The 27952-nt window shown below is 46.2% G+C and overlaps 1 protein-coding gene across 20 annotated transcripts in view; it reads right to left on the minus strand.

Moving 5' to 3' along the window:
- LOC141582140 (NBPF family member NBPF1-like) overlaps positions 1-27952 on the minus strand; it is a 60808-nt gene extending 32856 nt beyond the window's left edge. Inside the window, exons 1-7 of one of the 20 annotated variants that reach the window (XM_074389663.1) lie at positions 26392-26637; positions 21388-21658; positions 16886-16984; positions 15307-15511; positions 14694-14833; positions 9793-9903; positions 1956-5094 (exon numbers count right to left, since the gene is read on the minus strand). In XM_074389663.1, the coding sequence (XP_074245764.1) occupies positions 1956-2130 (175 nt within the window). In that variant the 5' untranslated portion in view covers positions 2131-5094; positions 9793-9903; positions 14694-14833; ... (2 more) ...; positions 21388-21658; positions 26392-26637. The other 19 variants (XM_074389655.1, XM_074389650.1, XM_074389651.1 and 16 more) reach the window with 19 other exon arrangements.

The raw sequence follows: 27952 nt of genomic DNA on the forward strand, positions 1-27952 counted from the left end.
TTTCAGATCCATGGGACAAAATCTCCCTCATCCGGTAGATCTTGATCGCATATCCTGTGACCTAAGTCAGTGCAAATAATTAAAACTTTTTCCCAATTTTTACAGTCTACCCATCTGACAAGGGGCTGATACCCAGAATTTACAAAGAACTAAAGCAGATCTACAAGAAAAAAACAAACAAGCCCTTTCGAAAATGGGCGAAGGATATGAACAGATACTTTACAAAAGAAGACATACAGGAGGCCAACAAACATATGAAAAAATGCTCATCATCACTGGTCATCAGAGAAATGCAAATCAAAACCACATTGAGATACCATCTCACACCAGTTAGAATGGCGATCATTAAAAAATCGGGAAACAACAGATGCTGGAGAGGATGTGGAGAAATAGGAACACTTTTACACTGTTGGTGGGAATGTAAATTAATTCAACCATTGTGGAAGACAGTGTGGCGATTCCTCAAGGACCTAAAAATAGAAATCCCATTTGACCCAGCAATCCCATTACTGGGTATATATCCAAAGGATTATAAATCATTCTACTACAAGGACACGTGCACACGAATGTTCATTGCAGCACTGTTTACAATAGCAAAGACCTGGAACCAACCCAAATGCCCAACGATGATAGACTGGATAGGGAAAATGTGGTACATATACACCATGGAATATTACGCAGCCATCAAAAACATGAGTTCACGTCCTTTGTAGGGACATGGATGAACCTGGAAACCATCATTCTCAGCAAACTGACACAAGAGCAAAAAATCAAACACCGTATATTCTCACTCATAGGCGGGTGTTGAACAATGAGAACACATGGACACAGGGAGGGTAGCACTACACACTGGGGTCCGTTGGGGGGAAATGGGGGAGGGGTGGGGGGTGGGGAGGTGGGAAGAGATAGCATGGGGAGAAATGACAGATACAGGTGAGGGGACGGAAGGCAGCAAACCACACTGCCATGTGTGTACCTATGCAACAATCTTGCATGTTCTTCACATGTACCCCAAAACCTAAAATGCAATAAAAAAAAAAAACTTTTTCCCACAAATCTTCATAAATTGCCCTAAATGCTTTCCAGAAGCTTTGCTGCAATACTGATTTATCTCATCATATGTCATTGTCAATGAATGGTTAGAGAAATTTATACAGGAGACTAGACCGAGGGATGAATTCTAACAACTTTTACTGAAAAAAGAATCTGTGGAGCAGGCGAAGCGGCTCACGCCTGGAATCCCGGCACTTTAGGAGGCCCAAGCAGGCAGATCACTTGACCTCGGGGTTCAAGACCAGCCTGGCCAACATGGTGGAACTCCACCTCTACTAAATATACAAAAATTAGCCATTTGCAGTGGTGCTTCCCAGGGATCACAGCTAATCAGGAGGCTGAGGCACCGGTACCAGGCTACTCCCTGCTCTTGATGGCGCCACATACACATACCACAGCTTCTATTAGGAGCAGGGTCCCCTTCGAGCACTCACAGCGGGTACTGTGTGCTATCACTGTGTTTCCGCCGTGTCCCCAGAACACAGCTTTGCCTACTGGGCCTCAGCAGAAACCAGAACCTAATGGAAGTTCAGTAGCCTCAGACATTGAGACCAACAGACTGGATGCTACTTGACTGCAGGATCTTATACGGTACAGAGAGGATTCCTGGAAACATGGATTTAGCCTCTTGATGAGAAAAACAGGTGGTTGTGTGCCTGTGTCAGAAATCAATAGGCGGGATTGTAACCCCAGTCCCACCCACACCTTACTGCAGACATGGAACAGTTGCTAAATACTTCGTCCTCTGTCTTCCATCTTTAACTAAATGTTAAAGTACCCATTTCTATTTTCTACAAGTATGGGAAGGATAAAATTAATTTTGATGTACAGAGTGGTTAGTTTCTCGAGACAAGACAGGACATCATTCATCAGTTTCATGGTGGTGAACCTGTAGAACTTACTGGATGTCTGCAGCTGATAGTTCTGGAAGTAGGCCACCTGGCTCAGAAGAAGTCTATTTTTGCTGGCTCCGAAATTCAGTTTGGTCTCTTCCTGCTGGGAGTAGGAATTCTCGATGGTATCTGGAAAGTTCACCTCTGTGGTTTTCGTGGAACAAGTCCTGCCAGATGTCGCCATGCTGACATCTGGCAGGACTTCAACTCACCCCAGGTAGAGCCAGAAACTGGGGAGAAGAAAACCAAACACATGATGGGTTAAAAACTGGAAATCAAATAGGTTTCATCAGGACTGGGGGATGTCAAGAACTCAAATTCTTAACTTACCGTTGAGAAAAACTTGATCCTCACAGCACTTTAGGGTCCTTAACCGCAAAAACAAGATTCGCAATGCTTCAGCTGGGAACTGAAGGTGCCACCTCTAGCTCAGACTCTGACAAGAGTGTGGGAGATAGTGGCCTGTGTACCAGGTAACCGTCTGCTGTTGCAATAACAGAATTAGAAGCTGGACGTGTCATGGAATCTTAGGAGCCCTTCATTCCAATTGCCCAGGGTTTGCTGAAACACAGGCCTCCTGGTCTCATCTGAGGTCACAACCGATGGGGACCGTTCCTCTATCAGTCACTCTCAGTATTTGTGTACCCTTGTTACAATGCCACAGTCCCACCTCATTCCCAATACATCTCAGCATGTGCCTCATTTTTTATCTCTTGTGTGTATAAAATTGTAAAGGCAGAAACAGTTTCCCAACATGTGATATTTTCTTAATGCTAGTCAGGAATTCAGTCACGCCTCCTTCTCATATGTGAAAACAGAATTGAAGGCTTTTCCACAAGTTTAACACATCATCCTATTACACTGCCGTGATAGCCTCTGACTCTTCTGCAGTTTTTTCTGTATCCACTAGAAAGTGAATGAGGAATTCATTTTTTAAAAATGTTTTCTTTCCTGGCTCAATATTCTTCTTGCTGCATCCCATGGTTATGCTGATTTATATTTTCTTACTGGCAGATATCACTATACTGATATTTGTGGCAGAAGAGACTTTTCATCTCACTTAAGACCAGTTTGATGCTCCTATATCCAAAGCTTCCTCTATATGGGATGATTTGTTTTTTAATGTGACTGAACACTACCTCTCATTCTTGTCACTTATGGATGTCAATTTAGTCCCAGAAGAGCTCTTTTCAAGGTGTCAAGTCATGAAAATCATTCTTATAGAGATGCCCTGAAGGCATATGTGACCATCTATCTTGGGAAGTCTGGTAAACCTGATATGATTTTGTTGTTTTCATTTCATCTTTCCATATATTGAAAATAACAGGGCCATGAGCGGTCCTTATGGAAAACTGTTTGAGAGATATTTTTCTGAGTTGGTCTAACGCCGTTGATGTGTGGCTGCATCCCACTAACCAAACACAGTAAGATCAAGGTGATGGTCAGGGGTGGTTGGTGGTCCTCCGGGTTGCTGTGCAATAGAAGGTGGATTGGAGATGACAGGAACGAGTAGGGAAGAGTCATCCCCTGAACCACCTCCTCACTTTCTCAGCTTTCATCGCCACCCAGGTTTTGTGAGCCTGGGACTTGGGAGACCGTTCTGTAGCCCAGGTCTCCTGTGTCTGGCTGCTTCCTGGGCTTGCCTGAGTTCAGGGTGCAGTGGGTGTGACCCTGGGCTGCCCAACATTCATGTGGAAGTGAAGCAAGGAGGACTGGATCAATCATTGGAAAGCGTGCTTCTCTACAGCCCGCATCATCCTCCAGCAACACTGTCAGCATACTGCTTTCAGATACATCAAAGCCTTTATGTATATACATGTTCTGGTGTCTCAGAAGCCAGACATTCTGCGGCAGAAGGAAAATGTCAGGTTTATTATAAAAATGATGAAACTGCAGGTTCACCAAGTTATGTGGCTTACTTCAGGTCACACAGGGATGAGTTTCGAGCACTGCCAATAAAAGCAATCACTAGGATCCATGTCATTCAGTAAATATTCATACAATTATTCAGTAATTACTTGTTGATCAATTTGTACCAGGCATTTTGCTCAAAACTGTGCACATATTTGGACAGCATATCTTCATCAGAATCCTCCATGTAACGCTGTTATCCTAAGAATAACAAGAAACCTGAACAAGAGGGATAGCAAATCATGAATTTGGCCATATTTCCATTTTTTGGTTTCTGTGATGCTGGACAAATGACCAGAATGAGTCACAGGAAGAGTATTGATTCCTGTATCATCTTCCAGGACAGAGGTGTACCCTCCCAGCATATTGGGACCAAAATTCAGAAGTGTCTGCAACCTTGCTTTAGCAGCATGGAAAATCACCTCTATTTTCCATGGAATTAGACCTGGAATTTCCCTGGACCTTTGGAATATACAAGAGAAGTATGAGACTTGGGTCTTCCCTTGACTGTATTTAATTCTCTCTTCTATGGAATGCCAATGATTCTAAGACTTTTGCTTTTCTTTCTTTCTTTCTTTCTTATTTTGAGACAGAGTCTTGCTGTCACCAGGATGAAATGCAGTGATGCAATCTCGGTTCACTGCAACCTCTGTCTCTCGGGTTCAAGCGATTCTCCTGTCTCATCTCCCAAGTAGCGTGGACTACAGGCATGTGCCACCACGCTCGGCTAATTTTTGTGTTTTTAGTAGAGATAGGGTTTCATCATGTTGGCCAGGATGGTCTCGATATCATGATCTCGTGATCCGCACACCTCGGCCTCCCAAAGTGCTGGGACTACAGGCGTGAGCCACCATACCCGGCCGACTTTTACCTTCTTATATGCACAATACATGTTTTATGAAGAAAATTTTACTAATAGCTCTATTTAGAAAGAATAAATATGAGCTATAGTTTAGGGTTTATGCCTGGGACTTACTATTTTTATGATTTCTGTTTTGAGATTAAATTCTCAGGTAAATAGAAAAATACTTATTGCTTATGAAAGCAAACTAGTTATTGGTTTGAGTTTTTGACACAGAAGCGCACACTTTTGACTTCATCCTTGTCTGTCCCCATCAGTGCCGCTCACCGTCTCCCAGTAGGACCTGGCCACGCCGCTGCACTTACCCTCGTCCTGCTCAACCATCTCCATGCACTGTCCAATTCCATCTGTGATTCAGGCTCCTCCCAAGGCTCCCTGAAATAGGTACAGGTCTTGGGACATCAGACACACTCCAGGCACAAAAGCAGCCCATACTGTAAAGCGGGCAGCTGTGTTCCTGCTTCCCTGAAGTTGGCAGTGATGTCCTAGGACAGGAAGAAACACTTTCCCTTGTTAGGGGGTCTCTTCTTCGTGTCTCAGGGCCTCTGATCTAGTGAACACAACTGTCCTGAATGTGAACAAACTTGCTAAATTTCTGGTTTCTTGCTAGGTGGCTAGAACACATTTGTAAGACTTCCTTACATACTCATGTTTGCTGAAGTCTGAATTCTTACCAGTATGATTCCTTTTCTTGTAAGGGGCAGCTTAGGGAAGATTAGCCCTATTGCCATGCAAAGAGAGATAAAGTGAATTTCTACTCAAAGCAATCTTGAATTTCAAACTAGGTCTTCCACTGTTTCAAAGCTGGCCTGTAGGTCCAACTGTGGACATATGTGGACATCACATCTTCATCAGAATCCTCAGGCATGTGTCCTCAAGGGCTTGTGTGTCTGCTGTACTCAGCATAAAGTTCTCATTATGGTAAGTTATAATTAACTTACCAGAAGATCATTCATTATCAAGATAAAGTTATTTCTCATTATGGTAAGTTATAATTAACTTACCAGGATATCATTCATTATCAAGATAAAGTTATTTATCATTATGGCAAGGACAAATTTACAAGACTTATTAAATTTACTTCTTTATTTCCCCAGCTGGAAACAGTCTATAGCTCCTGATATCATCACTGTCCTGTGACTACCTTGGCTGCATTAACTGCTTTGACTCAACATGGAGCTGTGGTGTTGGTCTACTGTACCTCGAGATGCTGAAATATGGCTGAAGTCCAGGGTCACTGGCCCAGGACATCCACTGCAGTCATCTCATGAGGCATGGGCCACTCGTTCCAACAAACCCACCATCACTACACTTCTCATGAATCAGCAGTCACTAGATTGAGAATTCTGTGAAAGCTGGGATCCTATTTTACTCACCTCTGTGGTCATGGTCCTTAGCTAAGGGCCCAGCACAGAGGGGCCTCTCAGCAGTGTTCATCTATGATTGAATAAAATGCATTACAAACCTCCAACCCTTTCACTACATCTCTGTCCCCAGTGTCTTGTAAGGGATGCTCTTTCTCTCAGAGGCTGCAAATCCCCTTCCCTAGAGAGGCACCTGCCTTACACCATCCCTGCCCCAGAATCCTCTCCTGTGGGAGCTTCAAGGAAGACTAGTCTGTTCTCAAAATGTTCTCTTAGGCTTCCCCATCATTAGCAGCAATGTCCTTTGACATCCTCTCCCATCCTCTGAGTTCCCACAACACCTCAGTTGGGTAGAACGACCGTATCTTGTTCAAATGACCTGTTTGTGTTCTTCCACTCACTGGCTTGAGTTTCTTTAGAGAGACATTAAACACTTGAATCTCAAGTGCTTAGCACACTATAAAGAAAATTACATGCTCAATAAATATTTATGAGAAACTTCTCTCAACTGAACGTGCAGAGGAATATTATTAGTATCACTGCTTCATAATCAAGCAAGGGACACTTACTCTGGCACCTGACCTAGGGCAGAGCAGTTTAATGTGAGAACGGACATCCCCAACCCTTCTCCCACATGGTCATTCCCTCTAACCCACACTGACCTGAAGAGCATCCACTGCTACGGCAGCAGCGACGCTGAGGCTCCTGGGTCGGGGGAGTGTTCATCCAGGACTGAATAAAACTGACTACAAACCTCCGACCCTTTCTTGGAGTTGAAGCTGCCCCTCACTATAAACCAGCTCTGATCTAACCTGTGGTTCTCCCTGGCCAGAGGCAGGAGACTCCTGTCGAGTCAGTTTCTCTCAGTCCCCACTGCTCAGCTCGCACTGCTCCTTGAGGGTTTAAATGATCATAGCATTGCCATTTCCCCTGAGGCTTCTGTCCTGGTTTGTCCTTATTCTCCCTTCTTTGGTTTTCATTTACCAATGGCTCGTCCTTTGTGGATTATTCTCATCCCCTAAACCTGTTGACTTTCTTTCTTCCACCTGTTCCCACAGCTCTGGGATTCCAGCGTGTAGACTCAGCTCTGGCTCCTGCAGGAGACACACAGAGTCAGGACTCAGATGAGGGTCCCAGGCAGTATTGAAAAGCATCTCAATTCCTCAGAGGCTCAGAGAAAACAGAGCGGGAAGGGAACTCAGAGAGGTACAACAAGCCTCTATCTTACTGATGAGGAAACACTGAAGCCCAGAAAGACTGAGACTCTCCCAGGCTCCCTCCTCACCACTTGGTGGCAGCAGATCCCACACAAGCCTTGGCCTCAGCCTCCCTGTGCAGAGCAGGTAACTCGCCCTCCCAAAGCTGGCTGCTGCCGTTCAGAAAACTTTAGATGAAAAATAGCAGTTTCCACTGTGAAAACAAAAACGGTAAAAGGTCCTATCCTTGGACAAACCCTTTATACCAGTTCCATAGTCCTGGCATTTATACTTGGTCAGCTGTCATTCACTGGCTGCTAGATTGGGGCAGGGATCACACAGGATTAAATAGTGTTTCACACAACCCTGCTTTCCCGGCCTGGGCTCTCAGCTCCTCCATTGTTCTTCAGAAACTTTCTTCTGCTGTAACTGCTGGAGAGTCCAGGCCCTCATGTGGGTCATTTCTCCAAGAAGATCCCTGTTATTTTCTTCCTCTCTGGGAGATAGACAGGGCAGAGATTGGTTCTGGGACTCCATAGTCTTAGGTTTTCGCCTAAGCCAGCCAGGGCAGCTGAAAGCAATCATGACTGCCAGAGGTCAGCTCAGTGAAGAGGAGCACGGGCTTACAGGGACAGCCCCTCGTAGAGACGGTCAGGACTGTGACACACGCAATATCTGACCAATTCTGCTGGGATAATGCAACAAGGATTAAGTGCAGGATGCTGCCACGAGGAGAAAAGGGAAGAACCAAAAGAGTGGGGGAAGAAGGAAAATAAAATGTTTTCAATAATGATGGGAAAAAATGTAGAGCCCGGAGCCAAAGCTCCCTGTCACAGAGGGTTAGTTCCAGGCTGTGGAGCCTAATCAGGAAATGAACAAGAATCACTAGCAGTGTTATTCTGTGACTGTCCCACCACTGCACACTGAAGACAGATAAGCTGTTTGTTCAGTTTCACGGGTCAACAGGAGTAAGGGAATTATATCAAGGATCTGTACTTGGGCCGGGCTTGGTGGCTCATGCCTGAAATCCTAGCACCTTGGGAGGCTGAGGGAGATAACCCCTGAGGTCAGGAGTTTCAGACTAGCGGGTCCAACAGGGCAAAACCGCATCTCTACTAAAAACACAAAAAAATTAGCTGAATGCAGTGGTGCATGTCTGTATGCCCAGCTACTCAAGAGGCTGAGTCAGGAGAATCGCTTGAACCCAGGAGGCAGAAGTCGCAAAAAGCCAAGATCGCACCAATGCACTCCAGCATGGGTGACAGACCAAGACTCACTCTCAAATAAAAAGAATCTGTACTGAACGGACACCCTCAGAAGCCTCATTCACACTTGGTGTACATGATTTAAATGAGCTTTTAAACTTTTGGTCAGATTAAAGCTACATGACATTTTTCACTTTGCACTAATGCATAATGACAGGAAACTTGGAAACCTTAGGTGACAGGGTGAATGCCTTTTGCATCTGTGAGGAACGTGAATGTCTGGGGCCCAGAAGTTGAACTGTGATAGGTGGAATTTCTAAAATGGTCTCCAAACATGCTGTACCCTTATCTCTGGAACCTGTTCAGCTGATGAGACATTCCTGTGATTACGTTGTTACAGGGCAGTCATATGATTTTAGAGTGATATGGTTTGGCTCTGTGTCCCCACCCAAATCTCATGTTGAATTATAATCCTGAGTGTTGGAGCTGGGGCCTGGCAGGAGGTTATTGGATCATGGGGATGGTTTCTCATAGCTTAGAACCACCCCCCAAGTGCTGTCGCATGATAGAGTTTCCATGAGATCTGCCTCGTTACAACCATGCAGCACTTCCCCTTTCTCTCTCTCTCTTTCTGTCTCTCTCGCTCTCTCTTTCTCCCTCCCGCCCTCTCTCCATCCATCCCTCCCCTGCCAGCCCACAGAACCATGACCTAATTAAATTTCTTTTCTTTATAAATCACCCAGCCTCAGGTCATTATAACATTGCAAGAACAGACTAATTCAAAGGCTAAGATTTCCTGAGTGGGCCGGATCTAATTACATCACTCCCTAAGTGTCACAGATTTCTCTAGTGGGTAGGAGATGGGAGCTGGAGAAGAATTCTATGAGCTGTTGTTGGTTGGAAGATGGGGAAAGTGAGAAAGAATGCAGATGGCCTCTGGAGTTGGGTGTCTCCTGGCTGAGAGCCAGGAGGACTGCAAAAGGATGTCAGTCTTCCGCCCACAAGAAGATGGATTCTGCCAATACATCTGTAGTGAACTTGGAAGAGTATCCTGAGCTCTAGATGAAAAACACAGGCAGCACATAACTGGATTTCAGCCTCCTAAGACCCTGATCAGAGAACCCAATCACTCCTGATTTCTGTGGTTTCAAACCACTAACTTGTTATAATGTGTTAAGAGGTAGCAACAGAAAACTAGTTACAGGTGCCTATCTGTACTCTTTATATTTTCACATACATGTATGCTAATCCCTATAAGCACAAAAAAGAAAAAAAAAGCAAAGAACTACAGTAAAATGTTATATTTACCTTTATGGGAGGACTGCAAGGGCTGTTCCAGAGCCCATGCAACTGGAAGAAGATAACGTAGGGCATTTCATGCAGGTGAAAAGTGTCTCCTCAGTGTTATCAACTCAAATTCTGAAAGAAAAAAGATGGTAAAATACTTAACTCCCAGCCAGGTATGGTGGCTCAGGCATGTAACCCAAGCACTTTAGGAGGCTAAGGTGGGTGATTACCTGAGGTTGGGAGTTCAAGACCAGCCTGAGCAACATGGAGAAACCCCGTCTCTACTAAAAGTACAAAACTACCTTAGCGTGGTGGTGCATGCCTGTAATCCCAGCTACTCAGGAGGCTGAGCCAGGAGAATTGCTTGAACACAGGAGGCAGAGGTTGCAGTGAGCCGAGTTTGTGCCATTGCACTCCAGCCTGAGCAAAACTCCAGCTCAAAAAAAAAAAAAAAAAAAAACCAAAAACAAAAAAACAAACTTAACTCAGCATAACATTATCTGCAAATTCATCTTCTGCATTTCTAATAGAAGATTTTCTTTTAGGTCTTTCACTCATGCCCACCAGACAAGGTTTGATAGCAACTGCCTGACACCGGCACAGATGAACCAATTCAAGGAGAGCAATAAACGGGACGACTACTAAGTTCCCCCAGAGAAAGTCCTTAGAATAAAGTATCTCCTCTAGTTGCCACAAGAGCAAGACAACGGTCCATTGTATAAAATTCCAATCTAATAAAAGCTGAAATGGAATGTTGTCTGTTTTCCAAATGTTTATTTTGTTCAGGCTCCGTCGTGGTGACCAGGGATTGGAAAATGACTGCAAAGAGGCTCTGGGGAATCTGGGGAGGGAGGAAATGTATTCTAAGAGGGGACTGAGGTGATGGCTGCAAAATTCTGTATGTCTACTGAAATTACTCAATGGTACATTTGCAATTAGTGACTTTTATTACAAGTAACTTGTTAAATGAAATTCCTGGTTTCTACTCCAACTTGTAAGGAGCTAGGAGGTCACCACTTGTCCTCACAACAAGAAGAAAGGTGAACAAACTGAAAATTATCAACCCTGTTATCAGAGGGACTAGAGGAGAGGTCACAGGGCAAACTGCCATGCTGAAAACAAGACACACAGGCAGATACAGGGAACAGAAGCTGCTGAAGCCAGCAACTGGGAGGAGCGCTTCAATGGTCCTCACAGATTACTAGAAGCTGAGGATGGCCTGGCTTGAGCATTCAAAACTCCTTGGGTCTCAGATTTAGTGGGGATCTCACACTCTTCTAAGTGTTACCACCAGGAGCCCAACCAGGTTCTCACTGTAAAGATCAGAAAAATCCCCAGAGAACTGACACTGCCCACTTCAGTACTAATTATAGAGCTACAGTAACCAAACAATGTGGAAATTGGTGAAGAAAGAAAAAACAGACAAATAGGTCACTAGAAAAGCATACCGAGCTCAGGAATACACCTACACAGATACTCGACAGATCTTTGAGAAAGGCACAAAGGCAATTTAACAGGGAAAGGACAGTCTTTTCAACAAATGGTGCTAGAATGACTAGATATCCACGTGTGGAAAATGAATAAATCTAGGAAAGATTTTACACCTTTCACAAAATGGATCTTACACCTGAATGTGAGGTGCAAAACTGTAAGACTCCTGGATTATCACATAGAGGAAGATCTGGGTGACTTGGGATTGGTGATGACTTCTCAGATACAATGCCAAAAGCATAATCCAGGAAAGAAAAAGTGGAGAAGTTGAACTTCATAAAAATTAAAAACTTCTGCTCTGTCAAAGACATTGTTAAGAAAATGAATAACCAAGTGATAGACTGGGAAAAAAATTGGCAAAATACAGATCTGATGAAAGACTGGTGTCCAATATATATAAAGGACTTTTAAAACTCAATAATAAAAAAGCAAAAAACCCAATTTAGAAATGGGCAGAAGACCTGGATACTTCACCAGAAAAGATATATGGACGGCAAATAAGCATATGAAAAAGATGCTCAAAACCATGCGTCACTAGGAAACTGCATATTAAACCAATGAGACGCCACTACACTATACTATACACCTAACAGGAAGGCTCAAATCCAAACAAGTGACAATACCACAGGCTGTCAAAGATGCAGAGCAATGGGGACTCTCACTCGCTGCTAGTGGAAATGCAAAATGCTAGTCACTTTGGAAAACAGTTTGGCAGGTACTTTTTAAAATAAAAATAAAAATAAAAAGCTAAACACCGCCTTGCCACATAATCCTGAAAACAGCAGTTTTAGATACTTACCAAAGTAATGTGAAAACATGTTCACTCAAAAACTTGCATCTAAGTATGTACAAGAGTTTTACTCATACTTAACAAAAACTGAAAGTAACCAAAATGTCCCTCAGTAAGTGAGGGGCTGAACGAACTGTGGTATATCTGTACAAGAGAATAGGATTCAGTGATCAATGAAATGAGCTAGCAGGCCACCAGAAGACATGGAGGCACTTTAAACACAGAATGCTAAGAAGAAACTAGTCTAAAGACTCTACACACTGTATGATTCCAACACTAGGACATTCCAGGACAGTCAAAATGGTAGAGATATTGAAATGATCAGTGATTGCCAAGTGTGCAGGAGGGATGAATTGGTTGAACACAAGGAGGTTTTCAGCAGTAAAAATCTTCTGTGTGATACTGTACTGGGGATTCATGACATGGTAATTGTCAAGCCCCGTAGAACTGTAAAACTCAAAGAATGCACCCTAACGCAAACTATAGAGTTTAGTTAATAATAATGTATCAATATTGATTAATCAATTGTAAATATATATCCCAGCAGTGCATGATACTAATGATAGAGAAAACTGTGCTAGGAGACAGGCGAGAATAGGGGAATTCCCTGTATTATCAGCTCAATTTATCTGTAAACCTAGAATTCTTGTAAAAAATAATGTCCACTACATTTTATTAAAGTTAGGATGCAACACCCACAAATCAAAATTGTGGTGGCATCCTTTTATGTGTGGTTCATACTGGGTGTTGAGGTGCACCAAGCTGGAGTCAGAACAGTCGGAGACATCAACACCTGTGCCTTCAACCACTGGCTCTGTGGGTGTCCCTGGAATCCAGAGGGCAGATCAGTGAGCCTGAGACAGACTCAGTGCCCCAGATAGTGCAGGCTTCAGGTAAGGACAGGGAGAAATCATCTCAGGGCAGAAATATGGCCGATATATATGTTATTTTCGACGTGGGTGAATCTTGAAGTCTAAAAAGTATTTAACTTAGAAGACAGAAAATCTCTGCTCATTATGTTAAGAATAAATTTAGAGGCTGGGCGCGGTGGCTCAAGCCTGTAATCCCAGCACTTTGGGAGGCCAAGGCGGGTGGATCACGAGGTCGAGAGATCGAGACCATCCTGGTCAACATGGTGAAACCCCGTCTCTACTAAAAACACAAAAAATTAGCTGGGCATGGTGGCGCGTGCTTGTAATCTCAGCTACTCAGGAGGCTGAGGCAGGAGAATTGCCTGAACCCGGGAGGCGGAGGTTGCGGTGAGCCGAGATCGCGCCATTGCACTCCAGCCTGGGTAACAAGAGCGAAACTCCGTCTCAAAAAAAAAAAAAAAAAAAATAAATTTAGAATCATTGTTACACTTACATCTTTATTTCCCTAGCTGGCCAGGACCTCATCAGTAGCTACTGATGTCACTAGTGTCCTCTGATCACCTTGGCAGTCTTCACTGTTTTGACCCAACAGGAACTGAGGTGTTGCTTGTACCTAAGATGCTGACACCTGATAGAAGTCCAGGGTCACTGTCCCAAAGCAAGTCCTCCAGCTGTCGATAACAACCACAAGGGGGACCAGGCCATCCACTGAGGTCATCTCCATGCAGCATGAGCCACTTGCTCTAATGAAGTCACCATCACTACACGTCTCATAACTCGCTAGTCACTAGACTGAGAGTTCTGTGAAAGCCGAGATCGGATTCTACTCATCTCTGTGTTCATGATTCCCAGCTCAGGGTTTGGCACAAAGGAAGTTCTCAGCAGTGTTCACCGAAGATAGAATAAAACTGACTACAGATATCCAATCCAATCACTGACATTCCTCTCCAAAATGTCCACCCAGGGATGTTATCATTTCTCCCAAGATGCAGCAAGTCCCCCTCCTACACCTGTAGACCCTGCTCTACACCAGTCATGCCCCAGGATCTTCTTCTGTGGGACACTGGGGGAAAAACAGGACTGCTCTGAAGAATCCCTCTTACGGTTCCCCTTGTCCTTAGGAGCAATGTCTTCACCTACACTCCCATCCTCTGGGCTGCCATGACACCTCACTTTCGGAGAACTACCCTATTTTCTTGAAATCATGTCTCTGTCTTCTTTCTCTCATGGGCTTCAGTTCCTTGGGGAAACTTCTATCTGACCCCCAAGTGCTTAACACGGTGTAGAGAAAATTAAACACCCAGTAAATACTCTTCACATAGAGACCTTCCTCAACTCAAAGTACAGAGGAGTAGTGGAAGTATCACTGCCTCGTATACTGGCAAGAATCACTGACTCTGGCACCTGACCTAGGGCAGAGCTGTGTGGTGTCAGAACGGACATCGCTCACCCTTCTCCAAGCACGGTGATTCCCTCTAATCCACGCTGACCTGAAGAGCATCCACTGCTACGGGAGCCCCGAGGTCGAGGCTCCGGGGTCTGGGGCGGGGGCCCACGGTCGCATCCTCTCCGTCTTGGAGCGGTGCTGCCCCTCACTACAAACCAGCTCTGATCCACCCTTTGGCTCTCCCTGGCCAGGCTCAGGAGACTCCTGCGGAGTAGGTTTCTCTCTCGGTCCCCCCTGCTCAGCGTGCGCTGCTCCTGGCGTGGCTGCATGATCACAGGCCCGCTGCCCATCCCCCGAGGCTCCTGGCCCCGTCTGTGCTCACTCTCGCCGGCTTCGGTCCCCCCTGTTCCAGCGCTGACTCGTCCTCTGCAGGTTCTTCTCTTCTCCAAACACCTGCCGACTTTCTTTCTTCCCTCTGTCTCCTCGGTTCTGGGCTTCCAGGGTGTGGACTCAGCTCAGGCTCTGCAGGAGACACACAGGGGCCAGTCAGGAGTCAGAGCCAAAGAGGTCAGTGCGGGTTACAGGTCCAGGCAGTGTTAAAAACCATCTTAGCCCCTCAACGGCTCAGGGAAAACAGAGCAGGAAGGGACCTCAGAAAGGTGCACTAAGCCCCTACTTTACTGATGAGAAAACTGAAGCCCAGAAAGTCTAAGACTCTCCAGGCTCCCTGACCACCTGGTGGCAGCAGATACACCTCACAAGCCTTGGCCTCAGCCTCCCTGTGCCAAGCAGGGAGGAAACTCACTGCTGCCTTTCAGAAAACTTTGGATTAAATACAGCAATGTCACCTTGCAAACAGAGTAAAGGGGCCTTTCCTTGGACAATTCTTCATCATGGTTCTATAGGCCTATTACTTATTCTCAGTCCGTTGTCTTTCACTGGCTTGTAGATCGGGGCAGGGAGCACATGAGAATTAAATAGTGCTCAACACAAACCTGCTTTCCCAGTCCGGGCGTTCAGCTCCTCCATGCTTCCTCAGGGCGTTTCCTCTGCTGTGACTGCTGGAGAGTCCAGGCCCTCACGGGGGTCATTTCTCCATGAAGATCCCTGTTATTTTCTTCCTCTCCTGGAGATAGACAGGGCAGAGAATGGCTCTGGGTCTCCATGGTCTTAGGTTTTCTCCGAAGCCAGCCAGGGCAGCTGAAAGCAATCATGACTGAGGTCAGGTCAGTGAAGACGGTCCCAGAGGAGCACGGGCTCACAAGGACAGCCCCTCGTGGACACGGTCAGCACTGTGACACGGGCACTATCTGACCAATTCTGCCGGGGGTGACGGACCAAGGATTAAGCGGAGGATGCTGCCATGAGGAGAAAGAAGAACCAAAGGAGTGGGGGGAAAATTAAGATAGATAATAATGGTTTCAAGAAATGCAGAGCAAAGATCCCAGAGGCAAAGTCCCACAGGATGGAGGGGCAGTCCCCGGCTGTGGATCCTACTTAAGAACCTCCTGCTGGATTTTGCCCAGCTCCATTTCCAAACGACTGTGGGTCGGTGACTTCTTTCTCCCTTCCATGGTCCTTCTTTTTGAACTAGAATCACCGTAGTTGTCCTTCTGTGTCTGTCCCGCCATTCCACATTAGGAGCAGATGAGCAGTTTGTTCAGTGTGACGGGTCGACGGAGGTAAGGACATTATGTCCAGGATCTGTATTTAATGGACACCCTCAGAGGCCTCATCCACACCTGGTGTGGATGCTTTAGATGAGATTTTAAACTTTGGATCTGATGTGGTCTATGTGACATTTTTCATGTTGAACTAATGCTTTAATATGAAATTTGGAAACTTTAGAGGAGAGGGTGAATGTATTTTGCAGATGGGGGAATGTGAGTGTCCAACTGCGGTAGACGGAATTTCCGAAATGGTCCCCAAACATGCCATACGCTTGTCTCTGAAGCCTCTTAAGGTGATGAGACAGCATTCCTGTGATTACATTGGAATATGGCAGTTACATGACTTGAAGATGGTTAGGTTACCTGCATGAACTGGATCGAATCACATCACTCCACAGTGACAGAGCTTTCCACAGCTGGCTGGAGAAGATGAAGTCAGAGAAGGGAAGTCAGAGCTTGAGAAGGACTCCATGAGTGGTTATTGGTTGAAAGATGGGAAAGACAGGTAAGGAGGAAAGCAGGTGGCCTCTGAAGTCAGAGTGTCTCCTGGTTGACAGTCAGCACAGAAAAAGGGCCCTCAGTCCCCCACCAACAAGAATAGAAACTCCTTCAATACATGTAATGAACTCAGAAAAATAGCCTGAGCGCTAGAGAAAACCCATAGCCAGACCATTCCCAGATTGTAGCTTCACATGACCCTGATCAGAAAACCCAGCCGCTTCATTCCAGACTTCTGTGGCTTCAAACCACCGGTTTGTGGTGATGTGATCACAGGCAGCAGGAGGAAACTAACACGGGTGCTGTCTCTCCTCTTGAATTCTATTTCCGATACACAGATGCTAACGCCCCTCAGAGCAAAAATCAATCAATCGGTCAAAGAACTACAATAAAGTCTTGCCCTCACCTTTATCTGGCTGTTCCAGAGCGCTTCCCACCTGAAGAAGACAATGTGGGGCATTTCAGGCACACAAGGAGTGCGGCGTTACTATTATCAACCGTATTTCTGAAAGAAGAAAGAGATGCTTCAGGCCTGGTGTGGCGACTCATGCCTGTAATCCTAGCACTTTACGAGGCCAGGGCAGGCAGATCACCTGAGGTCAAGAGTTAGAGACCAACCTGGCCAATATGGTACTTGTCTCTACTAAAAATACAAAAATTAGCTGGCTGTGGTGGTGGACACCTATAATCCCAGCTACTCAGGAGGCTGAGGCAGGAGAATCACTTGAACCCAGGAGGCAGAGGTTGCAGTGAGCTGAGATCGCGCCATTGCACTCAGCCTGGGCACAAAGCAAAAACTCTGTGGAAAAAAAAAAAAAAGGTGGGGGAAAAAGAATAAAGATGGTTTAATATTTAACTCCACATATTACTATGTAAAAATGTATCATCTCTGTTTTAATGGCCAATTTTTGAAGATTTCCTTTCCTTGTGCTCACAAGACAAGGTTTTGTAGCAAGTACCACTCACCAGCACAGATGAACCAATTCAAGGAGAACCATAAACAGGACTACTGTTATGTTTCCCCAAAAACATCCCTAGAATGCAACCTCTTCTCTATTTGTCAGAAAGGGAAGATGAAAGTCCACTATATAAAGTCCCAAACACATGAAGATGTAAATATAATGAAGTCCGTTATCCAAATATTTATTCTATTCAGATCTAGGCATGGGGACTAGGGATTAGGAAAGGAAATGACTACAAAGAGGCTCAAGGGAGTTTGGGGAAGCGACAAGAATGCACTGAAATAGAACTCTGCTGATGGCGGCACAATTCTATAAATCCACCTAAAATGATTAAGCTGTACACTGACAATGGGTGACTTTTATTACAAGTAACTCTAGAATGAACTTTTGGGTTTCCACTCCAACACGGAAAGAGCTAGGGAGTCCTCACTTATCCTCACAGCCACAGAAAAGCTGAACAAACTGAAAGTCAGCTCTTCTAGGCTGGACCAGAGAAGTGAGGTCACAGGGAAAACTGCCACCCTAGAACTGAGCGAGACAGGCTAACACACAAGGAGTCTCAGCTCACCAGGAACAGAAGCTACTGGGCCAGCCACTGGGAGGAGCACTTCAGTGATATTCACAGATTACTAGCAGCTGAGGGTGGCCTGCCTTGAGCATTAAAAACCCCTTGAAGACCAAACTAAGGGGGAATCTCACACATTTCCAAGTTTGACTACAACAATCTCAATCAGGTTGTCATGATGAAGTTAAGAAATAAAACCCTAAAGTTGGTACTACCGACTTCAGGACTTACTAGAAAGCTACAGAAACCAAAACAGCTTGAAGTTGGTGAAAAGAGGAAAAACACACAAATAAGATCTGTGGAAAAGAATACAGAGCCCAGAAACAGGCCTACATACAGTCCACTGATCTTTCATAAAGGTTTAAAGACAATTTAAAGCAGCAAGGATAGCCTTTCCAAATAATGGTGCTAGAACAGTTAGACAACCAAACACAAAATCAACCAATCAATCAATGAATCTAGGTGTGCATGCTATGCCCTTTAGCAAATGAATCTTACACCTAAAGGTAAGGTGCAAAACCATGAGAATCCCAGGAGATCACATAGGAACAGAGCTCGGGAACGTGGGTTCCATGATAACTTCTTAGATACACACCCCAAAGCGCAATCCATGAATGAAAAAAATAAAGTTGAGCCTCGTGAAAATGAAAAACTTCTGCTCTATGAAAGACACTTTGAAGATAATGAAAAAAGCAAGTCAAAGACTGGCAGAAAATATATACAAAATAATCTGATAAAACACTGCTCTCTCAAATATATGAAGAATTCTGAGAACTAAGCAACACAAGGCAAAAAAATAATAATAGGTGAGAGATCTGAGCACATCACCAATAAAATATACAGATGGTGCATAAGCATATACAAAGTGCTCAAAATCGTTGGTCACTAGGGAATTGCACATTAAAACAACGAGCTATCACTGGAAACCTATTAGAATGGCTAAAATGCAAAAAGGTAAACACACCAAATGCTGTCAAAGATGAGGAGCAGCCAGAACTCTCCGTAGCTAGTGAAAATCACAATGGTACAGTCACTTGGGAAAACTGAAGTTCACTCAAAATCCTGCACATAAGTACTTACAGCAATTTTATTCATCAGTGTCAAAACTTGGAAGAACCAAGATGTCTTTCACAACGTGAATGAATAAACAAACTGTGTTGTAGCCATACAATGAAATCTAATTCAGTGATTTTTTAAAATGAGCCATCAAGCCACAAAAAGACATGGAGGAAGTTTAAGCCCATCACTTAAGCAAGAAGCCAGTTGGGAAACCTATCTACTTTATGATTCCAACTGTAGGACGTTCTTGAAAAGTCTAAAAGAGAGAAACAGTGAAATGACGAGTGGTTGTCAGGGGTGGAGGAGAGGAGGCAGGAAATGGTGAAGTGCAGGGAATCTTCAGCACTGAAACTATTTTATATGATGCTGTATTGGGGGTTTACAACATTATGTAATTGCCAAAACTCGATCTATGAAAACTGGAAGAATGAACCCTACTGTCAACTATGAACTTTAGTTACTAATGATGTATCAATATTGGTTGATCAATTGTTAACAGATAGACCACACTAATACAACGCACTAATAGGAAAATTGTGTACTGGACGTCAGGGGAGCCTAGGAGAACTCTCTGTACTATCTACTCAATTTATCTGTAAACCTAGAACTGCTCTAAAAAATAAATTAGGAGGCAGCAGACCCAAATCAGGTTTTGGTGGCATCAGATTCTTGTGTGCTTAGTACTTGGCATGGAAGTGCACCAACCTAGGGTCAGAGCAGCTGGAGATTTCAATGCCTGTGCCTTTTGCCTCTATTGCTGGGGTGCCCTCGGAATACAGACAGCAGATCAGTTAGGGGGAAGCAGCCTCAGTGATCTAGACAGTGCAGGCTTCTGGTAGGGACAGGGGCAAATCATCCAGGTGGGCAGAACTTGATGAAGACTAGAAACCCCTGAGACTCAGCAGCTGCCCCAGGGGCACCCACAAATCAAAGGAGAAGGAGGCTGGGAGGGGCTGAGGGATACAGGATGACATTCCTGCCTGAAAGACAGAAGCAGCTCCAGAGATTTTGGTAAATAATGTGGGTTTCAGTACAGTGTGGTCTATTCAAAAAAGTTTAAAAGAAAGAAAGAAAGTGAGAGAGAGAAGAGAAAGAAAAAGAAAAGAGAATGATGGAAGGGAGGGAGGGAGGGAGGGAGGAAGGAAGGAGGGGAGGGAGGAAAGACAGGAGGGAGGGGGAACAAATGAACTTACACGACAATGAGAAGATCCAGGGGAACTTACAACCCCAATATTTTCCATCAACAGGAACACGCTAACTAGTTATTAGAAAGAGACGCACTACTGTAAACCCATACTCTGTTTCCACGATGTACAGTTCCTTCCTCCGTTTCTGAAACATCCTGTCTCTGGCCTGCTGTTTCCAGAGACACCGAGTCCTCCCTTTGGACAAATTCTGGCACCCACAGGAATGAGACGGGCCAGTGGACCCCAGAACACCAGGCCACGACCTTCCCTGCTGCTCCTTGTCCACTCCAGAAGCTGCCCGGCTGCAGGACGGGGTCTCAGGCCCTGGGTCTGACATCGTGCCTTTGCCTTGCTCACTGGGCTTCTCTCCTTGCACTGGCTCCCACTCCCCCAGGACCTGGCAGGTGACCACGTGAGAAGGACACACACAGGCCACATCGCTTTCTCCCCCTCTCGATGCCCCTGCAGTGGTGGGTTCCATGGGGTAGTGACCTGATATTTACTCATTATGGTGCCCCTAGGCCAGAGCAGGGCCTGGCACCTAATAGCCACCCTGTGAATGCTCAGTGAAAGAAGGTGTCCACCACAAGGTCCTGAGGAACCAAGAATTCCACTGTGGCCCATCAGTTTTAAGACCTACACGATTCTAGAATGGGAGCTGTGAAAGGCCTTCAAAAGTGGCCACTCTCTGAAACCATTATACTGGCAGCTGAGCCATGTTCCCCCATCCGGGACACATCTAGAGGGCACCGCCTAAATCCACACACATCTCCCCACCCAGCACAGTGCAGGGGCCTTAGCCTGGGAAATGCGGGTGGACGGGAGAACCATGAAAGCTGAAGAGGAGAAAGCAGGTGAAAGGGAACAGCAAGGTGGAAAGAGACAGAGAGAGAAATGGGGATGGAGACGGGGGGTGAGAGGGGAAGAGAGAGGAGAGGGATGCACATCTGGCCACTGAGGAAAAGGCCCGAAGAGAACACTGTCCTCTCCTGAAGTCAAATAACTTCCACCTGACCACGCGCTGCAGGTCGTGGTGGCACACGCTGGTCATGCTGCGATGTTTAGGGTCCACGGCATCTTCCCTTCGCATCTGAGTCAAAATAGAGACAGGACTCCCTGACCTCAGGATTGTTACCTGTCGGATCTGGCAGCTCTTCATGTCAGCCCACACCGTGTGAGGCTGCTCTTGGTGCACCGAATGGGGAAGATTCCACATCAGTGCCTCGGAGAGTCCACTGGAAGCCCTGGACGGCGGGAGTCGGTGGTGCCCCAGCATGGAGGCCGAGAGCACACAGCACTGAAGCTCCAGACGCCCTCAGGAGGACAGTAAAGGACAACGTGCCGGGGAGAGCCTGGGTCAGCAGGAACCTCCGCCTGGGTCTGAGCATGATTTGCCTTCATATGGGCTGTGACATAAAAGAGAGAAATCAAGGTTAGCATTGAGATTCAGCGCTTGGGCAACTTGAAGGATGGAACTGCCACTTATTGAGACTGGGAAGACGGGGAAAGGAGCAGATTGAAAGGGGGGGAACTAGAGTTGGTTGGTTTCTGTCACATGCAATCAACTCTTGACCAGCCTGGGGAACACAGTAAGACCCTGTCTCTGAAAATAAAAAATAAACAATTAGCGGAGCATGGTGGCGCACACTTGTAGTCTCAGCTACTCTGGAGGCTGAGGCAGAAGGATTCCTTGAGCCTTGAGTTAGAGGTTACAGTGAGCTACGATGGCACCACCACACTCCAACCGGGGACGGGTGGGAAAAAAGAGTCCTGACCGATCACTTGAGTAGCCAGAGAAAGTGCTCACTTTTCACAAAGATACTGTTTGAGGCAGATCTCAGTGAACAGGAATTCCATTCTTTCTGTTAGGAGGAGAGTGTGGGTGTAGTTAGTTAATGCTGACTGAACTATCTTTGGAATCTCATCTACTGGTCTATCTGGTCTGTTTATATGTGTATATTCTATCTGCTGTCTCACTGAGCTTTGCTAGTTCATGCTGCGGTAACAAAAGCCCCCAAATCTTAGCAGCTACACATACAAAGGTTGATTTTCATTGACACTTCCTTTTACGGCAGGTTGACTGTGGCTCTGCTCTCTACGAGCTATTTTATTTGTTAGATGGTGAATGCTGTGATACTTGGAGAGTTGTTGAATGTGGTATCAGTATGTTCATTCACTCATTCATCTAACAAATATTTATTCAATATCCTGTTTCATACCAGGCAAGGTCAAGTACTGAGAATACAGTAGTGAATAAGGGATAAGATTTCTAATTTCCAAGAGCTTATACTGAAAATGAAATTAAACACATACAAAATAATCTTAACAATAATGAATACCATATTCATAAATAATAGATTTTAGTAAATATTTTAAACTAGAAATAGATATAAATTATTAAAACTAAAATGGCCAGGTGTGATGGCTCACCACTGAAACACCAACACTTTGGGATGCCAAGGTGGGAGGATCATTTGAGGCCAGGAGTTTGAAACCAGTGTGGGCACCGTAGGAAGGAAGACCCTGTATACAAAAAATAAAAAATGAGCTGGGCATGGTGGTGCGGGCTGTAGTCCCAGCTACTAAGGAGGCTGAGCTGAGAGGACTGCTTAAGCCTGAGAGCTCAAAGCTACAGTGAGCCATGATCACACCACTGCACCACTGCACTCCAGCCTGGGCAACACAGAGAGACCCTGTCACAAGAAAAAAAATTTTTTTAAAGGAAAAAGAAACAATTTAATCAATGTAGTCCTGAAACTATTATGTAGAATATTATTGTCTACATCACATCACATCAGCCCTTTAAACGGCTTAACACTTATTTAGGTATAATCCCTAAAGTTTTCCTGGTAAATTAAGGACACTTAAGAACAATTAAGTAGAAAATAGTTAGTGCCTTGACAGGAAGATTGTAAACATTTTAAAAAGACAAATAAATAAAAGTGTCAAAACTGTAGCTCTGTAAGTCCCAAATAACATCTAATTCAAGTCACAATGAACATCTAGCAATCATTCTGAACACCATATAATTCACTTAATACATTTTGCCTGAACGCCCAACAGATCTGACTTACCAACACCTGAATGTAGCCAAGAAATTGACAATCATTTATAAATTACACCTATGACTCCATCTGTTCTACCCACTTTTTAAAAATCATTTATTTTATTTTATTTTGTAGAGACGGGATCTCACTGTGTTGCCCAGATTGGTCCAGAAACAGACCCACAGTAATTTCATAAATCAGATAACCGTATAGCCATCCAATTTATGGAAAAAAAGTGCCCAACAGTACAGAAGGGCAAGGATGGTCTTGTCAATACATGGTGCTGGATCAAGCAGTCACTCCGTGTAGTAAAAAGTGAATCACGGCCAGGTGAGGTGGCTCACACCTGTCATCTCAGCACTCTGAGAGGCTGAAGCAGGCACACTATTTGAGCCCAAGAGTTCGAGACCAACCTGGGAAACATGTTGAATCCTCGTCTCTACAGAAAATACAAAAATTAGCCAGACAATGGTGGCACATGCCTGTAGTCACAGCTACTCAGTAGGCTGAGGTGAGAGGATCACTTGAGCCAGGAGGTGGAGGCTGCAGTGAGCTGAGATCATGCCACCACACTCCAGGCTGGGCAGTAGAGTGAGACCCTGTCTGAAAAATAAATGCATAAACTAAAATAAAATTGCTGTAAGTCTAACACAGAAAAATGTGTTCGTATTCTTAGGTTAGGCATTGATGTCTTAAACAGGACACAAAAAGCAGTCACCATAAACGAAAAGATTGATCAAGTATAATTTTATTAAAATTAAGAAACTCAGCCTGGGTGCAGTGGCTCACGCCTATAATCCCAATACTTTGGGAAGCCAAGGCAGGTGTATCACTTAAGCTGAGGAATTCCAGACCAGCCTGTGGCAAAACCTCATCTCTACTAAAAACACAAAAAAAGAGCTGAGCATAATGGTGCTCCCCTGTAGGTCCCAGCTACTTGGAGGCTCAGGCAGGAGGATCACCTGAGCCTTGGGAGGTCCAGGTTGCACTGAACTGTGATTCTGCCACTGCACTCAGCCTGGACAACAGAGTGAGATCCTGTCTCAAAAAGAAATAAAAAAAAAAAAAAAACATTAGAGAATCTCCATTCATGTAAAAACACCATTAAAAGAGTCAAAAGGCAAGCTACAGTTTGAAAAAAGAGAAACGCAATACATATATATTCTAGAAACCACGCATACCCAGAATAAAGTATTACAAATCAACAGAAAAACAAGCATATCAATGAAAACAGGATACAAAGACTGAACAGACACTTCACAAAAGAGGACATATAAATGACAATAAAAAAATACTCAATCTCAATACCAGGAAAATGCAAATTGAAACCACACTGATATACTGCTGCACCTCTATTCGAATGGCAAAATAATTTTGAACTGACAAGCATCAGCAAGGATGTAGGGTAACCGGAATATTCCCTGCTAAATGGTCCAACCACTTTGGGAAAATGTTCAACAATATCTCATATTAAAGTTTTATCATTCATATACCTCTAAAAACAACAATGCCACCCCTACATATATACACCAATCTAGTCATGTTCTATTTCTCGGTCTGTGGTGGTTCACTTAGTAAAAATTCATTACCTGTACTTTTTTTTTTTTTTTTTTTTTTTTTTTTCTAAGAGACAGGGTTTCACCATGTTGGCCAGGCTGTTCTCAAACTTCCGAACTCAGGTGATCCACCTGCCTGGGCCTCCCAAAATGCTGGGATTACAGGCATGAGCCACCATGCCCAGCCTCTGCCATCCAGGCCGGAGTGCAATGGCATGATCGCGGCTCACTGCAATCTCAACCTCTTGGGCTCTGGTGATCCTCCCACCCCAGCCTCCCAGGTAGCTAGGACTACAGGCACACACCACCACACACAATTAAGTTTTGTATTTTTAGTAGAGATGGGGTTTTGCCACATTGCCAGGCTGGTCTGGAACTGCTGGGCTCAAGTGGTCTGACCATCTTGACCTCCCGAAGTGCTGGGGTTACAGCTGTGATCCACTGCTCCCAGACCACCTGCACTTTTACAATTGTGAACTTCTTGTGTATACTTCATAACTTTTCGAAGATTTCTTTGACACAAAGTTCTCAGATATCTTAAAGCTAGCATTTTAGAACACAAAATAAAAGAGCTTCAGGTCACTGGTGAAATTTTATCAGTAAAGTTTAAAAACAGAAAGAAAGCAACTAATGCTAACAGCTCAGATCAGAGATTAAAAACTACCAGTAGATCACTTTAACTTCGTCAAGCCCTGGGAGTCATTCCTTCCGCAAAGAACGGATGGACAGCACTGTAACCCCAAGAAAAGACGGCACCGCAGGAGAAGACTGACCGTCGGAAGCTGCTTTACCAGCAAAAGACAGGAGGAAAGCGAGGAAACCATTCCAAATGCCCTGCTTAACTCTTGGGTGAGAGGATGCCAAATGAGATCATCTAAGAAGCCACAGAGAGAGAGAGAGAGAGAGAGAGAGAGAGAGAGAGAGAGACAGACAGACAGACACACACACACACACACACACACACACACACACACACACACGGAAATCACAGCAAGTCTCTGGAGCGCACACAGCAGCGCCACAGTCCAACCTGCGGGAAACCCTGCGGTGAATCTGAGGCTTGCCCCGCTAGTGCTGAGGGGATTCAGTGACGGCGGCAAACGCTCCTCTCGTGCGTCCTGGACCTGGCACACCTGGCTTGCCCGCCACCAGCCTGGAGACAGCGCCAGGCGCCGAATCCCGGACGCCAAGAAAGATCCAACTTCGCACGTCCGGGGCCAGAGCGCTCCCGCCCCGCAGGTCCCCGGAGGGAACCGATTTCCGGCCTGGAAGGTGGGGCGCAGGGTCCGCGTCCCCACGGGATTTACGAGGACCGGCCCCCGAGGCTGCTCCGTCCCTGCACCGCCTGGGAGGCCACGGGAAGACACCCCGCGAGTTTCTTGCCCCGCGCCCACGAGAGGGCGGCGGGCGCCAGCGGCGGGCGAGGAATGCAGCGCAGGGAAGGGGCCCCGGCGCCCGCCCCGCTCGCGCAGCGACACTTGCTGGGCCCCCGGACGCGCCGCGACCCTGCGGTGCCCCCACGCGGCCCGGACTCACCGGGGTCCGGCTTGGCGCCCTCAGCTGGAACCACCGGAGACGTCAACCTCCCGTGGAGACGGCCGCCGCCCGGCCGCGCCCCCGCTCCTGGCTCCGCAGGTCGCGCTTCTGGCGTTTACAAATGCCTGGCGCTCACTCAGAAGCTCCGGCGCCCGGGGACCGTGACCTCCGCCTCGCGGCACCGGCGTCTCAACCGCCGCCCAGCCCCGCCCGCAGCCCGCGGGCTCCTCCAGGACGCGCTGCCGGGAGCGCACGGCGCAGGCGCGGGCCTTAAAGGGCCCTCGGCCTCCGGGGCGCAACCTCGTTAGGGCCGGCGGGGGACGGGCCGGTGAGGCAAGAACCGGGACATCCCTGTCTCCCCTCCGCCTCTCCTTCAAAGCACCAGCCCGGAATCCTGAAAAACGCTGATTTCCTGGCAACTGGAACCGCCCCTAGCAGGTTAAAGAGGCAGGAAACACACCCCCTGGGAGCCCGGGCGAACCCGCTCTTAGGACTGCAGGTGTTGCGCTGCCCCCAGGCAGGGCACCCGGTGCAGACGCGCAGGCTTCGCGAGACAGGCCCCAGATCCCCCCGAGGCGGCCTTAGGTCATTCTCAAAAACAATAATGAGCGTGTCAAGGACACGTAGTTATTTTCTGATTTAAATTTAGAACAGATTTTGCAGATGGACTTCCACTGAAATAAGCCTCTCAGAGGAGAAAAACTTTTCTTTAACAACATTAAGAGATACCAAGAGATAGGAAGTCAAGCCATGCTGTCCACCCAGCTAAAAACTTTAAAAACTTGACATTTTATCCAAGGCAAATGTTTGCATAACTTTAGGTCGTGCCATTATTTAAAGTCAATTTCAATTAACAATGTCATTGCAATTGAATCCATCTTGTATAAGAAAACTAAGATATAGCCCTAATAATCTACCTCTCCCCTCCTGTATTCCATCCATCAGCAAATCCTACTGGTTTTCACCTTGCAAATTTTTCTTGAGTCTGTCCTCCTCTGTCTCCTCCATCTAGTCCAGCCAAACGCGCTAACCCATTGCGCCACAGAGACCGTGACTACCGATTCTACAGGATGCTGTAGGCAGGGCGCACTCACCAAACTGCCCCCAGCCCTTCTGTCCTCAGGATGACTGAGGAGGCCTTGGAAAACCGGAGACATTAGAGGCCGGTGAGTCGCTCTGGTCACGTTGAACACCGGCGCGTTGGGAGATTCGGAGGCCAGGACAGTCGAATGGCCTTCACCCACCCTGCCCCTGGCCTGCTTCAAAAGTCCCCGGAAACGCCCCCATCCGAAACCTGCCCGAGCCGCCTGGTGGCCCAGGCGAAGCTGAACGCGCGGCGGGCTCCCGGGATGGCTCTTTCCGTCCCTTGCTCCGCCTTCACCTAGTGAGGGAGCCTGTGCCCACGCTGCTCAGTGGCTTTCCGGGCGCTGCGGAGCTGCCGCTGCCGTCTTCGGATCCTGTGCCCCGATCGCGGGCTCCACCAGGGCAGGGATGGGGTGAGGGTCGCTGGTGGGTCTTCTCGGGAGGAGCAGGGTCTGGCACTCACCAGGGCCCACGGCGA

The sequence above is a fragment of the Saimiri boliviensis genome, chromosome 19 (assembly GCF_048565385.1).
Source record: "Saimiri boliviensis isolate mSaiBol1 chromosome 19, mSaiBol1.pri, whole genome shotgun sequence".
NCBI classification, from domain to species: Eukaryota; Metazoa; Chordata; class Mammalia; order Primates; family Cebidae; genus Saimiri; species Saimiri boliviensis.